This window comes from Pan troglodytes, chromosome 4 (assembly GCF_028858775.2).
Source record: "Pan troglodytes isolate AG18354 chromosome 4, NHGRI_mPanTro3-v2.0_pri, whole genome shotgun sequence".
NCBI classification, from domain to species: Eukaryota; Metazoa; Chordata; class Mammalia; order Primates; family Hominidae; genus Pan; species Pan troglodytes.
Window position 1 is genome coordinate 113,507,237 of NC_072402.2, and position 20,341 is coordinate 113,527,577.

General features: G+C 39.9%; 1 protein-coding gene and 1 long non-coding RNA gene across 2 annotated transcripts; both read right to left on the reverse strand.

The window, feature by feature from the left end:
* Positions 1-2,618: 2,618 nt before the first annotated feature.
* On the reverse strand, positions 2,619-6,612 carry LOC134809969 (uncharacterized). The gene is made up of 2 exons (XR_010156977.1): positions 6,222-6,612; positions 2,619-2,823 (listed from the first exon to the last, which is right to left on the reverse strand). It is a non-coding gene; the product is annotated as an uncharacterized LOC134809969 (long non-coding RNA).
* Positions 6,613-6,759: 147 nt separating this feature from the next.
* On the reverse strand, positions 6,760-18,940 carry CDO1 (cysteine dioxygenase type 1). Its single transcript, XM_001148883.6, has 5 exons — positions 18,267-18,940; positions 15,217-15,294; positions 13,199-13,353; positions 8,377-8,546; positions 6,760-7,489 (listed from the first exon to the last, which is right to left on the reverse strand). The coding sequence occupies exons 1-5, from the start codon at positions 18,434-18,436 to the stop codon at positions 7,460-7,462; spliced, it is 603 nt and encodes a 200-aa protein (XP_001148883.1). The 5' UTR covers positions 18,437-18,940; the 3' UTR covers positions 6,760-7,459.
* Positions 18,941-20,341: the final 1,401 nt, after the last annotated feature.

Here is a 20,341-nt window from a genome sequence, read left to right on the forward strand (position 1 = left end):
GAGCCTGTCTCAAAAAAAAAAAAAAAAAAAAAAAAAAAAAAAAAAAAATTAGTGCTATCAAGGGTAAAAAGGTGATGGTCGTTTGGTTGCTATAATTCTTCAATTTATCCTTTTATTCATACATTCAACAAATATGATTTGGTGGAATTGGTTCCACCTTCGACTCCAGAGGCCAACACTGGACTCTGGCCAGGCCAGAGATCACACCCTGTTGGCCATAATGAATGGATCGGGGATAGTTATTGATGCACTCAGCACCCATAAAGCTAAATTCCTTTCAACACCTATGGAAAGATTGTGAATAAATGATCCCTTATCTTGCCAAAATTGAAATAGAGAGCTTGGGTCATAAGCCTGCAGGTTTGGGGAGTCATCTTAACACACACAGGTAGACTTTAGGGTCAGGAAATATGGAGAGCATGATAGAGTCCTAATAAGCTGTTTGAACTCCTTGGCACATGCTTGCCTGATGACTTACCCTTGGACTTTACAGTAACATGAGCTTGCTTTGTTCGGGTCGGTTTGGGTCACATTTTGTCACTTGCAACTGAGCAAGCCCTAACTGAAACAACCTGGAATACTGGTCTGGTGCCATGAAATATAGCCATGAACATGGTCCCCAAAGTTGATCACCTTTGCCCTGTCAAATAAGTAGGAGTAAAGCACAGCCCAGTCTCAGCCTCTGCTATGATGCAATCATTAGTTGGATCTATTCAGGAAAAACAAAACTACTATCTATTCCATTGGGCCTGAGTGTCTTATGAATATATTTTGTAAACTATGAAGTCAGAAACCAGTCGACAGATATCAAACAGGAAAATCATAATCACAATTGTGCTGGCCACATTGTTTACTTTCTGTTCCTGCTTAATAGTTTATCTTTTCTGTCAAAGGTCCAATGTCCTGGGCAGAATTGATGTCTATTTTGTTTTTTCCATTATGAAGCTGTGTGTCCTTGGGCAAAACAGTTCATGTATGTGTGGCTAAGTGTTCTCATTGTTGAAATGGAGCAGGGAGAAATAATATCTACTTAAGAAATAGATCTTTCTTTAAAAGATCTATTTCTCTGAAGTGACAATAACAAATATATATGCAAAAATATTTTAAAATTTAGAAGTCCAGTACAAATGAAAGCATAAAAAAGTATATATATAATTTTCTTTTTTGAGATGGAGTCTCACTCTGTTGCCCAGGCTGGAGTGCAGTGTCAGGCACAATCTGGGCTCAGTGCAACCTTTGTCTCCTGGGTTCAAGTGATTCTCCTGCCTCAGCCTCCTGAGTAACTGAGATTACAGGTGTATGCCACCACACCCAGCTAATTTTTGTATTTTTAGTAGAGACAGTGTTTCGCCATCTCGAGGCTGGTCTGCTCTCGAACCCCTGACCTCAGGTGATCCACCCACCTTGGCCTCCCAAAGTAAGCTGGTATTACAGATGTAAGCCACCTTGCCCAACCTAAAAATGTACATTTAAGTTGCTTAAGCAAATCTTGTTTTTACTCTGAATTGGTTGAATAACCTTAGCTATAACAATGTGCTGGCACATGTTTAACAAAACCTTCTCTGAGGGTAAAAATACCCTAATTTGTAGCATTGACTAATTTCCGCAGTAGAAATTCTATCATTATAGTCAATTTCAACCTACCAATTTGCTTGCAAAATTCCCGAATATCAGCTCTAATAGGGCTGTATGAGCCTATACCAGCACAACATTGCTCAGATCCATTGGTTAGCTCCTCTGCTTTAGTTTCTTCACTTATCAAAACACTTGTTTCACTAATTATAATCATATAGCTTTCACTGCAAGGTGCCTTGCAGTCATCTACTCTTGTAATGACATTTTCTTTATGCTATGACATGCCTAGCAGGGATCTTGGCATCGAAGGCTAATCGATCTTTATTTGCATTAATTTGCTTTCTAGTTCTGTAATATGTCTATCCCTCATGAGCAAGGAACTGGTCTGGTGATGCTTTTAGGCAAACATTACACATAGTACTCTAGTATGTGGATATTTAGATACAGATATTTTAAGTAGATAACCACTCCCTTGAGCTCATATAAGAATGTCCCTCAGATTACTGAGGGAGAGTCAGTCTCTCACGGTTGATGTCTCTGTGTGAATTATTAAAAAATTTCACCAAATGCCCCTCAGTAAGCAACAGGTGAGGCATATTTTCAAACAGCCCAGAAAGTTATTACATCTCCTTCAACTGCACAGAAAGCTCAATGATAAAAAACAAAAACAAACATCAGGAATGCCTCAACTCTCCTATAGTGGGGCTGAATCCTAAATTGACCATAACTAGATCGTGACTTTTCTTACTAACAGGGGCCCTAGAGCTTTCTTGGTTGTGGTATATACTCTCTCTATGAGTGTCAAACTTCTGATAGCTTTGGAGCTTCACATGAATACAGCAGGCCAGTGAACAGAGTGGAAATGGCTGAATTGAAGAGCCAAGACATGGAGCGGCAGACTGTGCACTAAAGGGACGCCTTCAAGCAGGGCAGCTGGCTATGACTTTCTGCTGTTACCTCATTTCCTGGGCCCTGTTATCTTGCTTGTTTTGCAATAAAGAAATATGTCAACTGATATTTGTGAAATGACATTATGCACACGGTTATTCATTGCAGAATTGCTTGTAATTATAAAAGTCTGGAAATTACTGAAAAGTCCATCAGTAGAGGGCTAGTTAACAGAACTATGGTACATTCATCCAATGGGATAGCACACAGCCATCAGTACAGAAGAATAAAGAAGCTGTTTGTATCCTGATATGGAAAGATCTCCTTATAAGTTCCCAACATTGACTTCAGAATGCTACCCTGTGTATAAAAAGTGGGAAAAAATAAATGAGGAAACACAAGAAAGTGATAATATTGGCTACCTTTAGGGAGGGAAATGAAGTGCTTGGGGTTAGGAAGGAGACTTCTCACATTATGTTTCTCATAAAATGGTTTCTCACATTTTAGCATTTTAGAATTTGCTATGATCAGTGTGTCTTACCTATACCAATACATACACACATGAACACACTTTTTTCCCACATATACTCTTTACAGAAATAATTTTTATTGTGGGAAAATATGGTCATTTTAATCATTTGTAAATGTGCAATTCAGTGGCATTGAATAGATTCAGAGTGCAGTGTACCCATCACCACTATATATACCCACCAAATTTTTAGTATTCCCACCAAAAACTCTTTAGCCATTAAACAATAACTCCCCATTCTCCCTCCCTCCAGGCCCTTGGTAACCTGTGTTCTACTTCTGATGAATTTGCCTATTCTAGGTACCTTGTACAAATGGAATCATACAATATTTGTTCTTTGTCTGGCTTATGCCATTCTCCCACATACTTTTGTTTTCTAAAGAAAACATCTATCAGCTGGATAAATAAAGTTGTGAAAGTTTGAAATGTCGTTCATGTCTTAGAAAAAAGAGAACAGATCTTGTGAAATGTGTTGACGTGCCTTGGACAAGGTAGCTCATGCCTGGTGTTTCCTAGAAACCTTAGATAACTCATTGTAACCTTTAAAAGGTTAACTAGTTGCCCAGCTTAATCTCAGAAAATGAAGTCAAATAGCCACCATTTCCCACAAACCTTGGTTCATATATGGCAGAGCTTTTTGAAGAGGGGCCCTAGAGGCCTTCAGAGAGTCCATGAATCTTTTCTGAAATTGCATGCAAATTTGTTGCGTGTCCCCTTTTGGGAGATAAGTTCTTTAGTATTCAGAGATTTTCAAAGTGGTCCATAATAACAATTTTGAAAAAGGCTAAGTACCATTGTTAAATAGGATAATTAATTCTGTCCCCTTCCTTGGAACAGATGTAAAAACGCTTTGTTCATCAAAAAGATTGTGTGAGTACATGATTCATGAATCCACGCCAAGGTAAGTCTCTGAATCGGCTTTACAAAAGAAGTCTGTGGCTTAAGAAAATGATCCTTAGAATTTACATCCTTAATAAAAATAACATGGCACATTTGATTTGATGGCACACAGAAAACACCAAAGCATCCATGTGTGTTTGTACAAAATTATCATCTAAGGAGGTTGAGGATTTTTTCATTCATTTCATAAATATTGAACACTTACTATGTGTCAGGTATAGACCAAACACTCAAGATATAAAGTAGTAAATAACACAATGTCTCTCCTCTTATGGGGGCTTGCATCCTATTACTAGGATTTAGACAATAAAGGAGAGAAAAAAGAAATGACACTTTCAGATAACCGTAAGTGCTTCAGAGAGTGCTTAGAGATTTCACTGTTAGATAGTGTGATTGGGAAATTCCTCTCTGGGAAGATGGCATCTGAACTGAAACCTGATGGGCAAGAATGAGCCAGCCACGTAAAGAGCTGGGAAAGGACATTCTAGGCAGAGGGAGCCACAGTGCCAAGCTCCAGCTGCAGGTAAGATTGGAGAAACTGAGTACTATGGGGTGATTGGCCACCTGTCTCCTCACTTTAGGGCTACTCCTCTTCTACCCTCAGGTCTCCACTCCCTTTTACATCCCACCTATACTTTAGTAAACAGTATGATTCCAGCCCTCAATATTTCTTCTCACTCCTACAAAGTCCTCTTGAGCCCTTGATGCCATCACTGCCTTGCTTATGTGCAAACATCCCAGTGACCCAAGCAAACAGTAAGCTCTGGGAGAAGCAGTACGTTGGCTCCTGCATAAATGTTGTTATGGGCTGGAGGGAGCAGGCCAATCACAGAGGCAGGGAGAGTGGTGAGGCCATCTAGATTGAGCCTCACATTCACAAAGTTCTTCACATTTACATTTGACCATCACTATCATACATAGGGCATTATGTCATTTATGTGTGTTAAAGTTGCTATTTATTAAGCACTTATGTATATGTAGAAAACATGTAACTATACCATAATTTTGCTTTTTGTTATAATGGGATACAAAAAAAATGAGAAGTGGCCCAGCCTTCTTTTACCTTGAAAGGCCTAAATATAAAGAGAATGAGTTTTAGAGGATGATTGCTTGAGATCAAATCCTGGCTTCAATCCTAGCTCTGTAATATTTTGGCTAGATACCTTTTGGCGAGTTTCTTAACCATGCTGAATATGTGTATATAGAAAGAGGAATTGTGTCCCAGGATGGATGGTAAAAAGAGCCTCCCTCATACCTAATTTAGATAATGATATATGGATAAGGGTTTTGGACTTCTGAGTTGATATTGTAATGGGATGTAACTCTGTGATCAGGAGAAAGGCCTTCCAAAGGCATTCAATCTAATACTCAGAACCTAGAAATGTTATTTCATGTGGCCAAAAACAAAACAACTTCTCAGATGTGATTAAGGATACAATCTTGAGATGGAGACATTGTCTAGTTCCTCAAAGAAAAAAAGGGAAGTAAATGAGATGTAGAAGGACTAAATCCGCCATTGCTGGCTTTGAAGATGGAGGAAGGATGTTCAAGTCAAGGCATACTGGACAGTCTTTAGGAGCTGAGGGAAAAAGAAACCCACAAAACAAGAAAACAGATACTGTGCAGCGTACAGAAAGGAGTGTAGCCCTTACAATACTGATTCTAGTGCTGTGAAACAGACTTCTGACCTGCAGGGCTATAGAATAATACATCTGCATTGCTTTAACCCTCTAAGTTTGTGATAATGTGCTATATACAGCAGCAGAAATCTACCAATTCATTAAGGTTACTTTTCAGAATTATTAGTAGGCTCAAACAACTTATAACAATACCTAATACATAGTAAGCATTCAATAAGTGTTAATATCTTTCCAAAGGATGAGAGAGGAAGCTAACATGTAAATACTAATATGAGATATATAAACAATATAACCAATGAGCTACACAGAAACTATTTTTAAAGGACTTTGCTAACTAAATTCCCAGAATTAATAAGCTCTAAGATTATGACAGATATTCCTTAAGAAGTTGCTTAGAGCAGGAAGAGGAAACTCGAATGCATATGCAGGCTTTGCAGGTAACAAATAATGGAAATAGGTGAGTTTGGGACTGCAGCAGATTGGAGGGCCGGCCCATTTAAGAGGCAAACCCTAGCCTAGCCAACTAATACCAATAAAAATGCAGTGCAGACCAAGTGTTCTAGATAATTCAAATTTTGAGCAGCTAGAATCCCTCAACTTCTATGAAATCTCCAGTTTTTAAACGTTGAAAACCAATCCACATTTAAACACATACAGATATAGACACACAATTTTCAGGCAAAACTGACCATGTCTGAGCCACACTACAGCCAGAGGCTCTCAGGTTGGTGTCTCTGACCAATTAGTGAAGGTATTAAGTCCAAAAAGGTTAAGTTGTTTTTGAATGTTTTTTGGCTCTCTCATATTCTTACATCATAAAAGCATTTGTCGGCTGGGCGCGGTGGCTCACGCCTGTAATCCCAGCACTTTGGGAGGCCGAGGTGGGCGAATCACGAGGTCAGGAGATTGAGACCATCCTGGCTAACACGGTGAAACCCCATCTCTACTAAAAATACAAAAAATTAGCCGGGTGCGGTGGCGGGCGCCTGTAGTCCCAGCTACTCAGGAGGCTGAGGCAGGAGAATGGCGTGAACCCGGGAGGCGGAGCTTCCAGTGAGCCGAGATTGCACCACCGCACTCCAGCCTGGGCGACACAGTGAGACTCTGTCTCAAAAAAAAAAAAAAAAAAAAAAAAAAACCATTTGTCACGGTGCTTTTGTATATCTAGATCTAAGAAACTGATTTATGTGAAGTTTCTATCATGTTAATCAGAAAGACACCTTCAAATTGTGTTCAAATCCACTTTATTAAAATTATTTGGCAATTTTAGCAGTACAAAATCTTTGACTTTGACCATGGGACACAGACATGAGTTTATGTTTTGGTTTGTTGTGGTCTGGAGATCATGTACTTTTCTAAATCCTCTGCACTTCCTTTCATTAACAAATGGCAGAGTGCCGTAAGTTCCTCTATTATTCATAGAAAAGAAATTTGTAAGGTAAGACTGAAAAAATAAAATCTACAGATTCACAAAATTATCTTCCAATATTAAGAACATACAAAGTATACTAAAGACATCTACATTTAGTCCTCCAGGTAACAAAGCAAACATTTGACGTTTGACGTTTCTGTTTTTACTTCTTGCTAATTACAGTTCAGAGACCAAAGTATTTCCAAAAGCTATGAAAACCCTCACTGACGCTCCTAGTATGGATTTAATGGAATTAGAGGATAGAACTATGAGAGCACTTGAAAACTTGCCTTTAAAAATCACAAGACTTTCTTTTCCTCAGTGGGACTTTTCTTCTGCAGTAGCTGAGGGCACTATTTGCTTACTTAATGCCTTATAATTAGCATCTGCCTTACAGTAGATCTAAGTATTGGCTTATTTAAGTATATTACTGGATAGCACGTGGTAGGTAGCCTTTTTGTCCAAGGCAAACATACAGCGAACCTTAAAGTAAAACCTCAGAGGGTTTGGTGCCCCTTAGTTGTTCTCCAGCGAGCCCGAAGTTGCCTGTAAAAAAGGGAAAAAAAGAAAGCTGTGTAAGAATCTTTACAAAAGACATTTTAACTCCTTCTAAATAGTTCTGCTTTTGTAGCAGTGTATGGAAACTCAGCAAGGGCAAGGGAGCCTTGTTGTTTTTCCCACAATAAGAATATCTCTTAGGGTTTGGAATGTGGAAGATAAAGATGAAGCGGAGCGATAATGAGAAAATTCTGCCCTGGCTTCCCTCAGAGGCTGTGCTTTCATTAAGACTCATAAGGATTGTTTCGGTGTCCATTTTCACACATTGTCTATTTCTGGATATTCTGATAATTAAAGACTATTCCTCTAAATGACAAACTTATTTCAGAGGTAGAAGACTGCCCTGCTATATTAGTGTTGGTTGCCTTTTTATTTTTGTAGGAAATGCTTGTTTCTCAAGGAGGAACATGTTAGTATAGTCTATTCTTATTTGTGGTATAAATGGCGTAACAACTCTAAGAATAAGCAACATTGGCAAACAAAACAGACAATTTGCTTTAGTTATATCATCAGAATAACCTTTACAAAGGTTAATTATGCAACTTATCCCTGTTGGCCCAGCAAATTAGACCTATGAATAGTAAGTCATGGCAGTAACAGTTATATCAAATAATAGTTTTCACTCTCATTTCCCAAGTAAATGAAAACATTTTCTTTAAAAACAAGCATACATTTTGAAATTTCTCAACTAATGTTTGGATCTAACATAATAAGTTTTTAAAAATAAATTGAAAAGATAGTCGCTAAAGTTAAATAAAACAATCAAGGTATATTGGGCCTTATCCATGAATTAAGACTCATCTCATTCTTTGCATACATGCAGTGTAACAGTGCCAACCTACAGAGCATTTAAACCTAGAAGAAATTATACTCACATTTGGAGTTCTGATTCCAAATTTACTATGGAATGTCATTGTGACTTTGTTTTTATGTCCTGTTCTTTGATCAAAGGCATGGCATGTATCAAAAGGTGGACTGTACAAGTGAAGGCTCACAGCAGGTTCCGTATGGCTGATGTTCTCTACTCGATGTAAGCCAATGGAATCTAAACAATATCCGGGAAGGAAAAATAGATAAAGGAGCCTAGATAACAGCTGTAGGTAAAATCTCTGTGAGTCATCTGAGATCATGAATCAATTGTGATGCAAATGGAATAGATATTAATTAGAATTGAACTTGCAGTTAAAGATAGTAAGTGACATGCATGCATTAGCCTCTGCTCCTTCCTGAAAACCCTCTCCAATGGCAGTAAAAAAATAAAAAAGACATCAATATACAAAGACAAAATAGGAAAAGAGAAAACACTAACAAAAATTTGAAAGCTTAGAAAGTAAGATGGATAGCTTTACAGAGCAGAGAAAGCTAAATCCTAAGCTATCCATGGAGAAAACCAAGAAATAACCTGATTTATATCTTGAAACTCCAAATAGCACAGGAATTGACAGCACCAGGTACTTCTGGAAATGAGGGTAAAGATAGGCTGTAGATATAAGAACTGGTTTAAAGCTTGTTTAAGAAGTAGAGTCTCAAAACCCTTTTACCAATTCTCTCTCTTCTTTCTTTTCAGCAGCAGACTAAGGTCTAGTCTCTAGAAAGAGTGTAAGAGATCAACTTGGGACCGATGGAAATCAGGTGAAAAACAGGTGAATTAAACAAAAGCTTCCATACTGAATGGTAAAAATCCCTGCTTTAGTCATCACCTAGCTGCGAGAATGCTGCCAGACAAGATTTTTCTTTCCAGGCAGAAGATAGGAAGCAACTTCTCAGAGAATCTGATTGGCTCAAGAAAAAAGCTTTAAAGATATTGTCGCTGGAAGCTCCTGAAGAAAAAGTCTCTGCCAGACTATCAAAAAGTGAAATCCAGTTGACAAGCTCCACTCATGTTCAGGGTTACCAATTAATTTTTTTGTTCTTGGTTTTTAAATATTAGCACATTGCCAAGGTCACCAGACATTTGAGCAAGGCCTCTAGTATGAAAGACAGAGGTCAGAGCAAACAAAAAAGCAACCTGCAACAGTGACTACTCAGGGGAAGTGTTCAAAAACCTATCATTAATGTTTTCCTAGAAATAAGAGAAAATACCATAAAAGGGACCATAAAACAAAAACAGGTTGAAGAAACAGAAACCAGAAAAGGGTTGGCAGGAAATGCTGAGGAAGACTCAAAGAACAAAAGGACAAAGACAAAAAATAGAAAAGAAAGAGAAAAAAAAAAAGAGGAACAGTTCAAGAGGTTTAATATCTAAATAGGAGTTTCAGAAACAGAATTAAAAAAAAATTCAAAGAAATAACCTGTTAACGTTTTCCTGAGTTGAAGGACACGAATTCCCAGATTTAAAAACCCACTGAGTACCCAGCACAATGAATGAGTCATCAAACAAGATACATCACTGTGAAATTTCAGAATACTGAGGATAGAGAGAAGGCACCAAAAGAGAAGATCCCAAAAGTTTCTAGAAAGAAAATAGAAAGATTCAAAAATCAGAATGGGACCAGGTTTTTTTTTAAAAAAAAAAAAAAAAAAAAAAAAAGGGTCTCATTCTGCTGTCCATGCTGAAGTATAGCAGTGGGATCTTGGCTCATTGTAGCCTCCACCTCCCGGGCTCAAGTGATCCTCCCACTTAGCTTCCCAAGTATCTGGGACTACAGGCACCTGCCACCATGCCCAGCTAATTTTTGTATTTTTGGTAGAGATGGGGTTTCAACATGTTGTCCAGGCTGTTCTTGAACTCCTGGGCTCAAGCAATTCTTCCATCTTAGCCTCCCAAAGAGCTGGGATTACAGGTGTGAGTCACCACACCCGGCCAGCCCTAGGCTTTTGATAAGAACACTAGAAACTAAAAGACAAAGGAATTACCCTCACGGTTCTGAGGGAAGATGTTTATCAGGTGATAATCCATAACCCAGCTAAATTATCAATCAAGTTGTAGGAGTTGAATATAGAGATATTTAAATATATGGGGTCTCAAAAATTTACCTTCCGTGGATCCTTTCTTGTGGAGCCATTGGAGAATATGCTCCACCAAAACAAGGGCATCAACCAAGAATGAAAAAAAATCATGAGATCAGTAAAGAGGGGATCCAGCCACAGGAAACAGCAAAGGGAAAGCCTGAGAGAATGTAAGCCTTACATTGTAAGGAATCTCAGGATCACAGCTCACCCCTGGCCTAGAGATCAACGAATCTGTGCTGAAGCAGTCAAGAGGCCCTGGGAGAGAGATCTTCAAGAAGATTAAACACACACACACACACACACACAAAACAAAACAAAACAAAACAAAACAAAACAAAAAAACAAGATGAAATACTCAATTAAAAAATGTTAATAAACTTACACAGTTACAAGAAAGTTTCAGGGATTAATCAAGTAATGAATTTAGCATAACTAATGTAGGCACCCCATGAGGCTTTGTGCTTTCTTCTTTACGATCTAGCTCCATGAGTGCACGTCATAAAGAAGAATGAAGCATAGAACCAGAAGACTTAAGTTCTACTTCTAGGTAATTAGCGATGCTATCTTTGAACAAGTCACACCTTCTAGGATCTTTCATTTTCCTTATTTCTAAAACTGGTGCCTAATTCTCAGATCTGCAAATTCTTTGATCCTGTAGCTTGTTGTGTTCATAATATACTGGCTAAAGCACAGTTTTGAACAAATGTTCAACACTGCAGGTCCACGCATCATCTAATGCATGCTGACAATCCTGCAAGCAAAGACCCTGCAAAAACAAGTCACCCATCCTTTAGAGAAGCTCCTATTAATAATCCAGGCATTATTATTATATTTTGATCTTTGCTTCTTTTTCCTTTATGGTCATGGTGTACCCTCTGTCACAGTAATACTGGACTTTTCTTGGGGGTATTTATGAAGGAGAGTTAGGTCCAAGCCCTGTCGACCTTTTGCTCATTACAATAGGCAACTTGGTCTCCTTGCCCCAGTCCTCCCTTCTCCTCCACCCTATGTTGCATGCTGCCACCAAATCGATCAAGATATTCCCAATTATAACTCCGCTGACCAAAGAAAGTCCTTACTTTTAGCTGGTCTTGCAGGCCCATACCCTGAGCTCACTTTACTCTCCTGCTAATCCACTGACCAAACCCATTCTTCTTTCTTTCCTTCCCCCAATGCTTGAATAGTTTCCATTTTTTACAACAATTGTACCTTCACTTGTGCTCTTCCTTGTACTTGCAACATCCTTCCCCCTGATCACTATCCATCTCCACCCCTACTCCTGCATCTGTAAGAATCAGAGGTTGAAAATGTGTGGCTTTTAAGTTATTTGGGTAATTAGTCTACAGAAATAATTAACATATCCCACCCAATATTTTAATAATTGGCAAAATTTCATATAAAACCCAGAATTTCCAACTTCTATGGAAAAAGAAACCAGGTTGATCTCACTGGAGCTGGGTGGCCACTGCTGTCACCTTAATATGAGGCTTGTATACTCCAGTTCATACCAGGCCTCACCACAGCTTTATCCCTGATGTATACCACTTCCTTATCTGTTGAGATTCTATAGGTTTTTGCATTGAAGACCCTTAAAAAGCTTACCTATTCTGAAACATCTGATCTATTTTCACAAGCACTCTGACTCCAGCTGAAAGTAATTATTCTGAAAGGTGTGTGAATGCTTTACTTCTGAAATTATTCTGAAAGCTTTACTGTGAATGTACAGACAACAGAATTTTCTTGGAAATCTGGTGTGCCTTATAGATAGCAACCCTCACATTATTTGGGTAAATGAATCAGAGCTTCCTGCCACATAGGAAACTAACATCCTTGTGTTATGTGAATGAGCGACAACTTCCCATACAATTTGATCTTTGCAAGTGACTTGTATATAGGCCAAATATCGAGGCCAGTAAGATTTATGGAGAAAAAAACTTGCTTTGCCAAAAAAAAAATCCCCCAAAGCTCTATAATACTTTATATAGGTGGGGTACATGCTGATGAAGAACATAGGTTTTTCAATCAAATTGCTTAGGTTCAAATTCTGGTTGCCACTTAAAAACTGAGTGACCTTGGACAAATTGTTTAATCTTCCTGTGTGTTGGCAACCTCCTATGTAAAAGGGAATAAAAAACTATCTGTCTCATATACATTTTAATGAGCTTTTTGGAAAGTTACTGTTCCTTTTAGGAATATGGAAATTAATCACTGCCTCTCTTGAAAAGTATTTGGCTATCCCATATCCCATTTAGAAAAGATAAGGAATTCTTGGTAAGATATGTATAAATCACTGGCCAATAACGTGCTTTGTAAAATTTCCCTCGAGGATACTTTTTAGGTATGCTATATGTATTTTAGAAAAACAGAGACTAGCTAGCATTCTTAATTAGTTACAGAACATTTTGTTCTATTTTCTAACACAAGGCTAATGTTTCCAACTTGATCTCTTTTGTTGAAAGACTCCATTGAAGTAAATTCATATTTTATTTTAACTGTCTTAAGTCTTGGCAAGTAAATGACTTTTCAGTGGATACTGATCTGCATGCATATGTTTTCAATAAGTGATTCCAACCAAGATACAAAGGCTTAAAAAACAAAACCTGCTATGTTTAAGTCATTTCCCAAGTATTTTAAAGCATGACTCATGATCCAGGTTCTACTGCATAAAAAGTGTAAGTAACCAATATTTCAGACAAAAGGTCATGGTTCTTCCCACTTGCCCTTAGAAAAAGAATAAGATGTTACCATTGATGTAGGCACACTGGTTTTCCCTCAAGACTCTTTCAGACTTCTTGACCATCTCATTGGATTTTTTGTCAGGCCAGGCAAATAATGTCTCCTTTAGATTTCCCTGTAGCATCTTCAGAAAGCAGTGGGAGTTGGTATGATCATGAATACTGCTATATGTACACAAAATGACAACTGAACTCAGTAGATGGTCTAGTATCCAGACCTGCAGTAACAGTCTTCCCAGAACTGACACCTGCACACTGTCAATAAGCTATCTCCCCAGCCAAAATCCATTTCAGCTGAATTTTTAAAATGTTATCAACTTACAGTTCAACAGTGTTCAGGGTAAAGTAATAATATATCATCTATATCAATTCATATAAAAGGTACAATTTTGATGCATACCCCTACTAATGAACAGTTTTTTTAACTTTGTTATACTACTTTGATAACAGAAACCCAAAACCAGCAACACTTTATCTTCCCCCAAATATATATAACTCACTTAAACTGGGCTAGAATTTGATTATGAAAGTACATTAGAGAAATTTTAGAAAGGATTAAGACAATCATCCATAGTAATTGTACTACACTGAGAAGATCCACTTAACATTTAATGTTTTTTCCCCAAGGCTTTTGTCTTTTCTCCTTCCTTTGGGGAGCTGTGGGAGAGAAGGTATCTATATGTGTATTACCATCCTAAAGTTACACTGTATATAAAATGTTAACATTGTGTCAATTTAGAGTGCTCTACCTGTGATTACCTTCCAACATTGGTGGGAAAAAGTTAATTGGATTTGAGGAAACAAAGGATTTATTTACGCAATCTCAGAGTAAATAGTATTTAAGTATATGAAGCAGTCGTGGTTACAGGAGTAATTAAAATATATGTATCTATATACATTTTGGGTATTCATTTCATCTATTGAATTTTATTAATTTATATATGTACCATAAAAAGAATTTCTTTCCTAAATCCACAGAGTCTAGTCCCACTCTGGACATAATGTGCTTTCAAAAATATTGAGAGAATGAATGGAAACACTTCATTCCATATGAGTAAATAAATGCACTCTACAGACCTACCTTTCCAAACACTTATAAATTCATGTTTTCTTTCATAAAAATGGATCTAAATTACTGCTTTTACCATTCTCAAGACTGAGAAAGGTATGTTTCAAAAGATAGTAATACTTAGTTGATAATAAGACTGTCAAACGTGAAACTAAAGACAAATTAAGGAGCTAAGTTTCAAAGAATCAGTATAAGTTGCCTTTTCAGTAAAGAAACTAAAGAATTAACTTGAAGTAGAAAGAAATTTTCTGAATTTGCAATGCTTTTCTAGCTTCAAATCTCCATCCTTTGGTCTTTGGTCCCACGATTGTTTACACACCTCAAACACCACAAATGTCAAGTGTAAACACAATTTCACATAAAGTTTTACTGCACAGAAAACAGAGTATGGTTAACTTAAGGGGGTTACTTACCTCATTTGATTTACTATTCATTTTGGGGGCTGGTTTTAATATGTGTGGTGTATGCCTGAATGCCCTGTGCTAATTCCATTGATAATTTTTATTGGGATTAGGGAACATTGTGAACAAGTAAGTAGAAAATGAGGGCTGGGTGTGGTGGCTCATACCTGTAATCCCAGCACTTTGGGATGCCGAGGTGAGTGGATCACCTGAGGTCAGGAGTTCGAGACCAGCCTAACCAAGATGGTGAAACCCCATCTCTACTAAAAATACAAAAGTAGCCAGGCATGGTGGCGCATACCTGTAATCCCAGCTACTCAGGAGGCTAAGGCAGGAGAATCGCTTGAACCCAGGAGGCAGAAGTTGCAGTGAGCTGAGATCATGCCATTTCACTCCAGCCTGGGCAACAAGAGCGAACCACTGTCTCAAAAAAAAAAAAAAAAAAAAAAAAATGAGATTTGTTACTACTTGTAAGACCTGTGGCTAGCCTGGTACTATATTTTTCATATGCTAGAAAACATGCTCTAATACATATCTGGGAATGAATAGTTATTTTACCTGCCATGTCCTTCACCCCAACAGAGAATCATCAGATTAAATTTTCCATTTCCTTGATCCACAAGATTTCGGGTATACCTAAAAAAAACCAATATATTCAGAAGTTTTAAGTTCGTTGCCGAAACAAGCACTGGAAAAAATAAGTGTGTCACCAAGTACCATTTATTCACAAATGTTAACATTTCCACGTCTAAGCAACTTTGAATGCAGTTTTCTAATTAGAAATCCAACACAAATGAAAAATCCTTTTTCACAGTTCATTTTGAACCACTGCATTTACAGAGGTAGCTGCTCAGTTTTAATTAATGGCACGGGAAAAATAACAGGAAAAAAACCGAAATTGCATGTTTCTCAATGTGACAACCTCAAACTGATGGAGTAAGTTTCTCAGAGAAAGTATTTCCAAAGTGCATTACTGGTTCAGGCAAGAATGTGGCTATTGTTTTTTTTTCTTTCTTTCTTTTTTCTACCTGTAGCTAAACCAAGACTTGAGAAACAAGGTTTCATTAAATAGCTGTTCTAGAATTCTTAGTTTTACTAAAGCCTAGACACAAACCACATTCAAAAGCCCTTATAATGAAAAGTCTTCCACAAATACCGTGGGGGCTGATCTAACTACCAGAACAAAGAAGACTACATTAGTGAAGTAAAGAACCCTTTAAACCTCTTACAATTAGGAGAAACCAGTAACTGGCAAACACACACACACAGACACACTCACCACAACCAACCACCACCACTGCCACCACCAACAACAAACTGCAAACCACGACCACGACCATGAAAAAAGCAAAATCAACGTCAAAGTTTCTATTGGTCCAAGGTGTACTGTTGACAGCATCTAGTTAGCAAAGTTTCATAATTATGACATTCATTTAGACTGTCATGTTAAAGAAAAGGGGTCTTTACTCCATTTTTTGGGAGTTTTTTCTCCCTTCGTCATCAGTTAACTCTTGTCCAGCATGCCCCTTCCATCCTGTCCCATTCCTCCCCACCCCGAGGTGTCCGAAGAGCATGATCCTAGAGGGAGTTACTTAGTAAGTGCTTTTTAGCCTCAGTTTTCCCTACTTTGTAGCCTTTATGACCTAACAAGAAGCTGTGTACACAACCTTCAATTCACAGTAAACTGAGTTCCTGCAGAAGGATCCTAATTCTTCCTCCAGCAGTCTTAGGATAATCTTTCTTGCTTCTCTGCAGCTTCTTTCAAAGAATTCACAGCCTGGCCCACACGGGAGCATATTCTGTCTTGATTCTTCTGCACTGGCCCTCCCAAAGTCAGAGAACAGAATCCTTCACAGCGCTAGGCACCTATTTAATGCAAAAAATACTGTAGAATTGACTTCTCTCCCATCTCCTGTCTTCCCCCAACTGCCCCCTCAGGACTACATCCATTATGTTAATGAGCTGTACCTCAGATATCTGTGAAAAGACCGATCAACCCAGCTGGTTGCACTTCAAAAGGTTTAGAGTTTGTCAATCAAGACTAGTTCAAGGTCCTTGAAAATACACTTGTTCTAAAGATTAAAGATTAAAAACTGTTACAACCTGTCCTGGTTTAACAGTGGTTTAGAGTGTAGGCTCTGGAACAACAATGCTAACCCCGGGAGCCTGGAGCCGCTATCGATAGAAGACCTAGTGCAAGTCATTCAACGTCTTCATTGCCTGCCATTCCTCATCTGTGTCAAGTGTCTGGAAGAGTACCTGTCCCATAACAAGTCTTCAATTACCTGGAGCAAATGCAAGAAAATTTAAAAGCTAGACTCTCTGCTAGCTTTCACGGCTACAGAAGGGCTCTACCACGAACTAAGCTGATAGGAGCCAAAGGAATTTCCTCAAGTCACTTGTATATGAAAAATGGGATCCTTAGTGGTCTTCACTTTTTCTATTTCAATCCTAAAATACAGGTGAAACCGCCCATGCCAACAAAACTTTACGAAACATCCCACATGTTGAAGAGTGACTAAAAGAACCTGCTCCCAAGAAAAACAAACTTACTTCTTTCCTTATTCTTTTCTTTCACTTACCCCTTTCTCCTAACCCTAAACCCAAAAAACCACAAAGACTGACGCACTAACTGCTCAGAAAAAGTAGAACCTCTCACACTTCGGGGTGATTAAATTTTACCTCTGGCCCCGGAGGATTGGTAGAGAGATTCGACTTAATCACCAAGCCGGGGCTGCAAAAAAGCCAGCTTACCAGGGCACCTCACTCAAGTACATCTGGGAAGTAGGGGTCTTTAATTTACATTACAGATCGTCAGAAGCAAGGATAAGATAAATCAGATCATTTGGGGGCTGAAAAAAACGACGGTCGAATATTTAATCTGCGAAACTTGGCAGTGGATTTGAATAAACCCACAGTCGGGGAAGTTAGTTAAATTGGTTTGGGAAAGGGAACAGCAGAAATTCCGTAGTGGCAGCTGACGGCCACAAGACGCTATTTTACATGAGTAAAAATGCTTGCTATAAGGTGCCCGGTTGCAGGCGACCGAAGGCGCAGTGATGGAGAACTGACGCGGGTGACTTGTCTTCTTCAACATCACACACTTCTCCCGATGGCTGATGTAGTGCTCCCCTGGGAGCACCCTCTGCTAGTCCGGCCAGACCGTTCCTTAAGGTGCCAGGAGGGCCCGAACCTGAGTGCGGTCTCTCCGCATCTCCGCGCCCGGGGTTAACGATGGCTTGGGAGTGTGGGCATTGCTCCCGAGGCCAGGGGCAGGAGGACTGGTGGTTTAGAAGCAGAGGGGTTTGCGGGAGAGAAGAGAACAGAAAATCTCGCAGACGCGCGGTGGCCTCCCTTCCCGGCGCCTGTCCGCCGTTCCCGGCCGGAGGTCAGCAAGGCCAGTAGGATCCACCTTCCGCCTGCGCTGTGGCCGCGGAGCCCTAAGCGAGTCGTGCCAGCCCCGCGGCTGGCCAGCGAGGGGGCGAGCGGCGGACGCAGCGCGGCCCGAGCTTCCCGAGCCAGTCACTTTGGGCTGCGTCCCCCACGTCCATTCCTCCTCAGACTGGGCGAGTGGGCGCCGCCTGGCACTGAAGCTGCAGCGCGCTCACCTGTACTGGTCGAACTTGGCGTACATTGCCCACTCGGTGGGGTCGCTCTCGTAGGCTTCCATGATGGCCTGCACCTCCTCTACATTGACCTCATCGCCGGCGAAGAGCTGGTGCAGGATGCGGATCAGATCAGCCAGGGTCCGTGGCTTCAGCACTTCGGTCTGCTCCATCTCGTGGGGAGCTGGCTGCGCGCGCGTCTCACTGCTGGGCTGCGGTGGAGGAGCTGAGCGAGCCAAGGAGCTGGGGGCGAGGGAGCCTAACAGCCCGCTAGACCGCTAAGCAGACACACACGCACAAACCCAGCATTAGAGTGCCGAAACGTAAGGATGTCGTCGCAGAGACAGCAAGAGACCCACCCCCAGGCCCCTGGCAGCGCAGTGGATCCGGGATCGTTGGAGACGCGGTGCGCACACAAATCAGGTTCAGATCTGTGGGGTTCATCCTCCCGGGCCCCTTTTAAGCGCTTGGAGTCACTAGGAATGTACCAACGGCCCTCGGAGGGAGAACGAGGCGGAGAGCCACCCAAGAAAGGTGGCGGAGGCGGGGAGACCCTGCGGGCACGGCTCACGCGCACATCCCCGGCTTCCCCGGGCTCCGCGCCTTCCCAAGAGCCCCGTTGTCTCCGGCGTCCCAGGGATCGCGTGGGCTCCGCGCAATCTCTCCCCCACTTTAACGGCGCGTTTTAGCCGTCCGGCCTAACGCCTCTCCCCGCTCCACCTCCGCCGCTGTGGTTCGCGACGCTGGGACGTAGACAAAAAGGGTCGGAGGAGATGGCTGCGGGGACGGACGCTGAGTAAAGGAGGAAAAGAAAAGGGAAGGAGAGGGACACTTCTTCCAAATAGAGAATTGTGAGGAGCCTGCGAAAATTGAGGATAGATTCCACTCCTAGGCCAGAGAGTGCCTGTTTTGTCGATTGAAACTATCCACGATATGCCCCAGGCTAGGTGAAAATAAGTCCAAGACTTTATATATATATATTTAAGTATACACACACACATATTTTTTAAAATGCGTACTGAAATATATTTTGACAAAGGAGACTCGGGTCTCTAGTAAGACAATTAGTGAAATGATGGAAAACCAAGAACTCTTTGATTTTAAAATCAAATATTTTCTTTTAAAAAATATCCAGTGCAAAGAACCTGATATTTCATTTGATGGTGTAAAAGGGGGCTTTTTCTGAGGGGATAGGGCTCTGACGCAATAATTTAAGAGGCTATAATTATATTTGAATCTTTCAACCTTAGGCATGTGCTTGAAGGAGCCTGCTAATACATACATATAAGGAAACACGTTTCTACGTCATGCATAGCACCTAGTACGTTGGGAACAACACAAATCAAGTACAGTAGGATTTAAATGAGAAAGATGTGAAAGATGGAAGAAATGCAAGTGTAGATTTCTTCTCATTATGGATGGACGCAGGGAATAATTTGGATTTAAGGTTATTAAAGTTCTAGACTTCTGAAGACCTGTTTTTTTCTAGACTATGATCGCCCTCCCTCGTGTATATACATGTATACAATGAAATTTACTTGTGCCAGGTAGTCTTAAACATCTCTGGTAAAACTCGCTACATTATATTCTAACAGTGTTGTTAAAAGCTGAATCACCTATTGTTCAAAAATGGCTACAAGTAGAAAGCATTCCAGAAGCCAGCCTTGGTGATGTGTGTTGCTGCGGGGTAGTGAATTAACAAAGTATTTTGTGACAGAGTAACCTGTAAACTTTTCATGGTTTACTCAAATTATTTTTTATTCTTGGCAATGTTTTCTATTGAGTCTCTTAATTACTTCATTTCAGCTAGTCTAATCCATAAATGTTTGGAATGAACAACAAAAATGAAATGCAAGCACAATTTATCTTTTCTGCATTTCAGTTGATAAAACTTCTAAATTTTTCTGACAATTCATTTTCTTTCTCTGACTCCTCTTTTTCTTTTTACATTTTTATGAAAGTAATATATTCACGTAGTTAAAAAAAATCAATAGTACTGGAAGGTCAATGAAAAGCAGCAGGCCCTTTTAACCATTCCTGACCATCTGTCCTGTGCTTAAAGAGTCAGTCTCTTAACT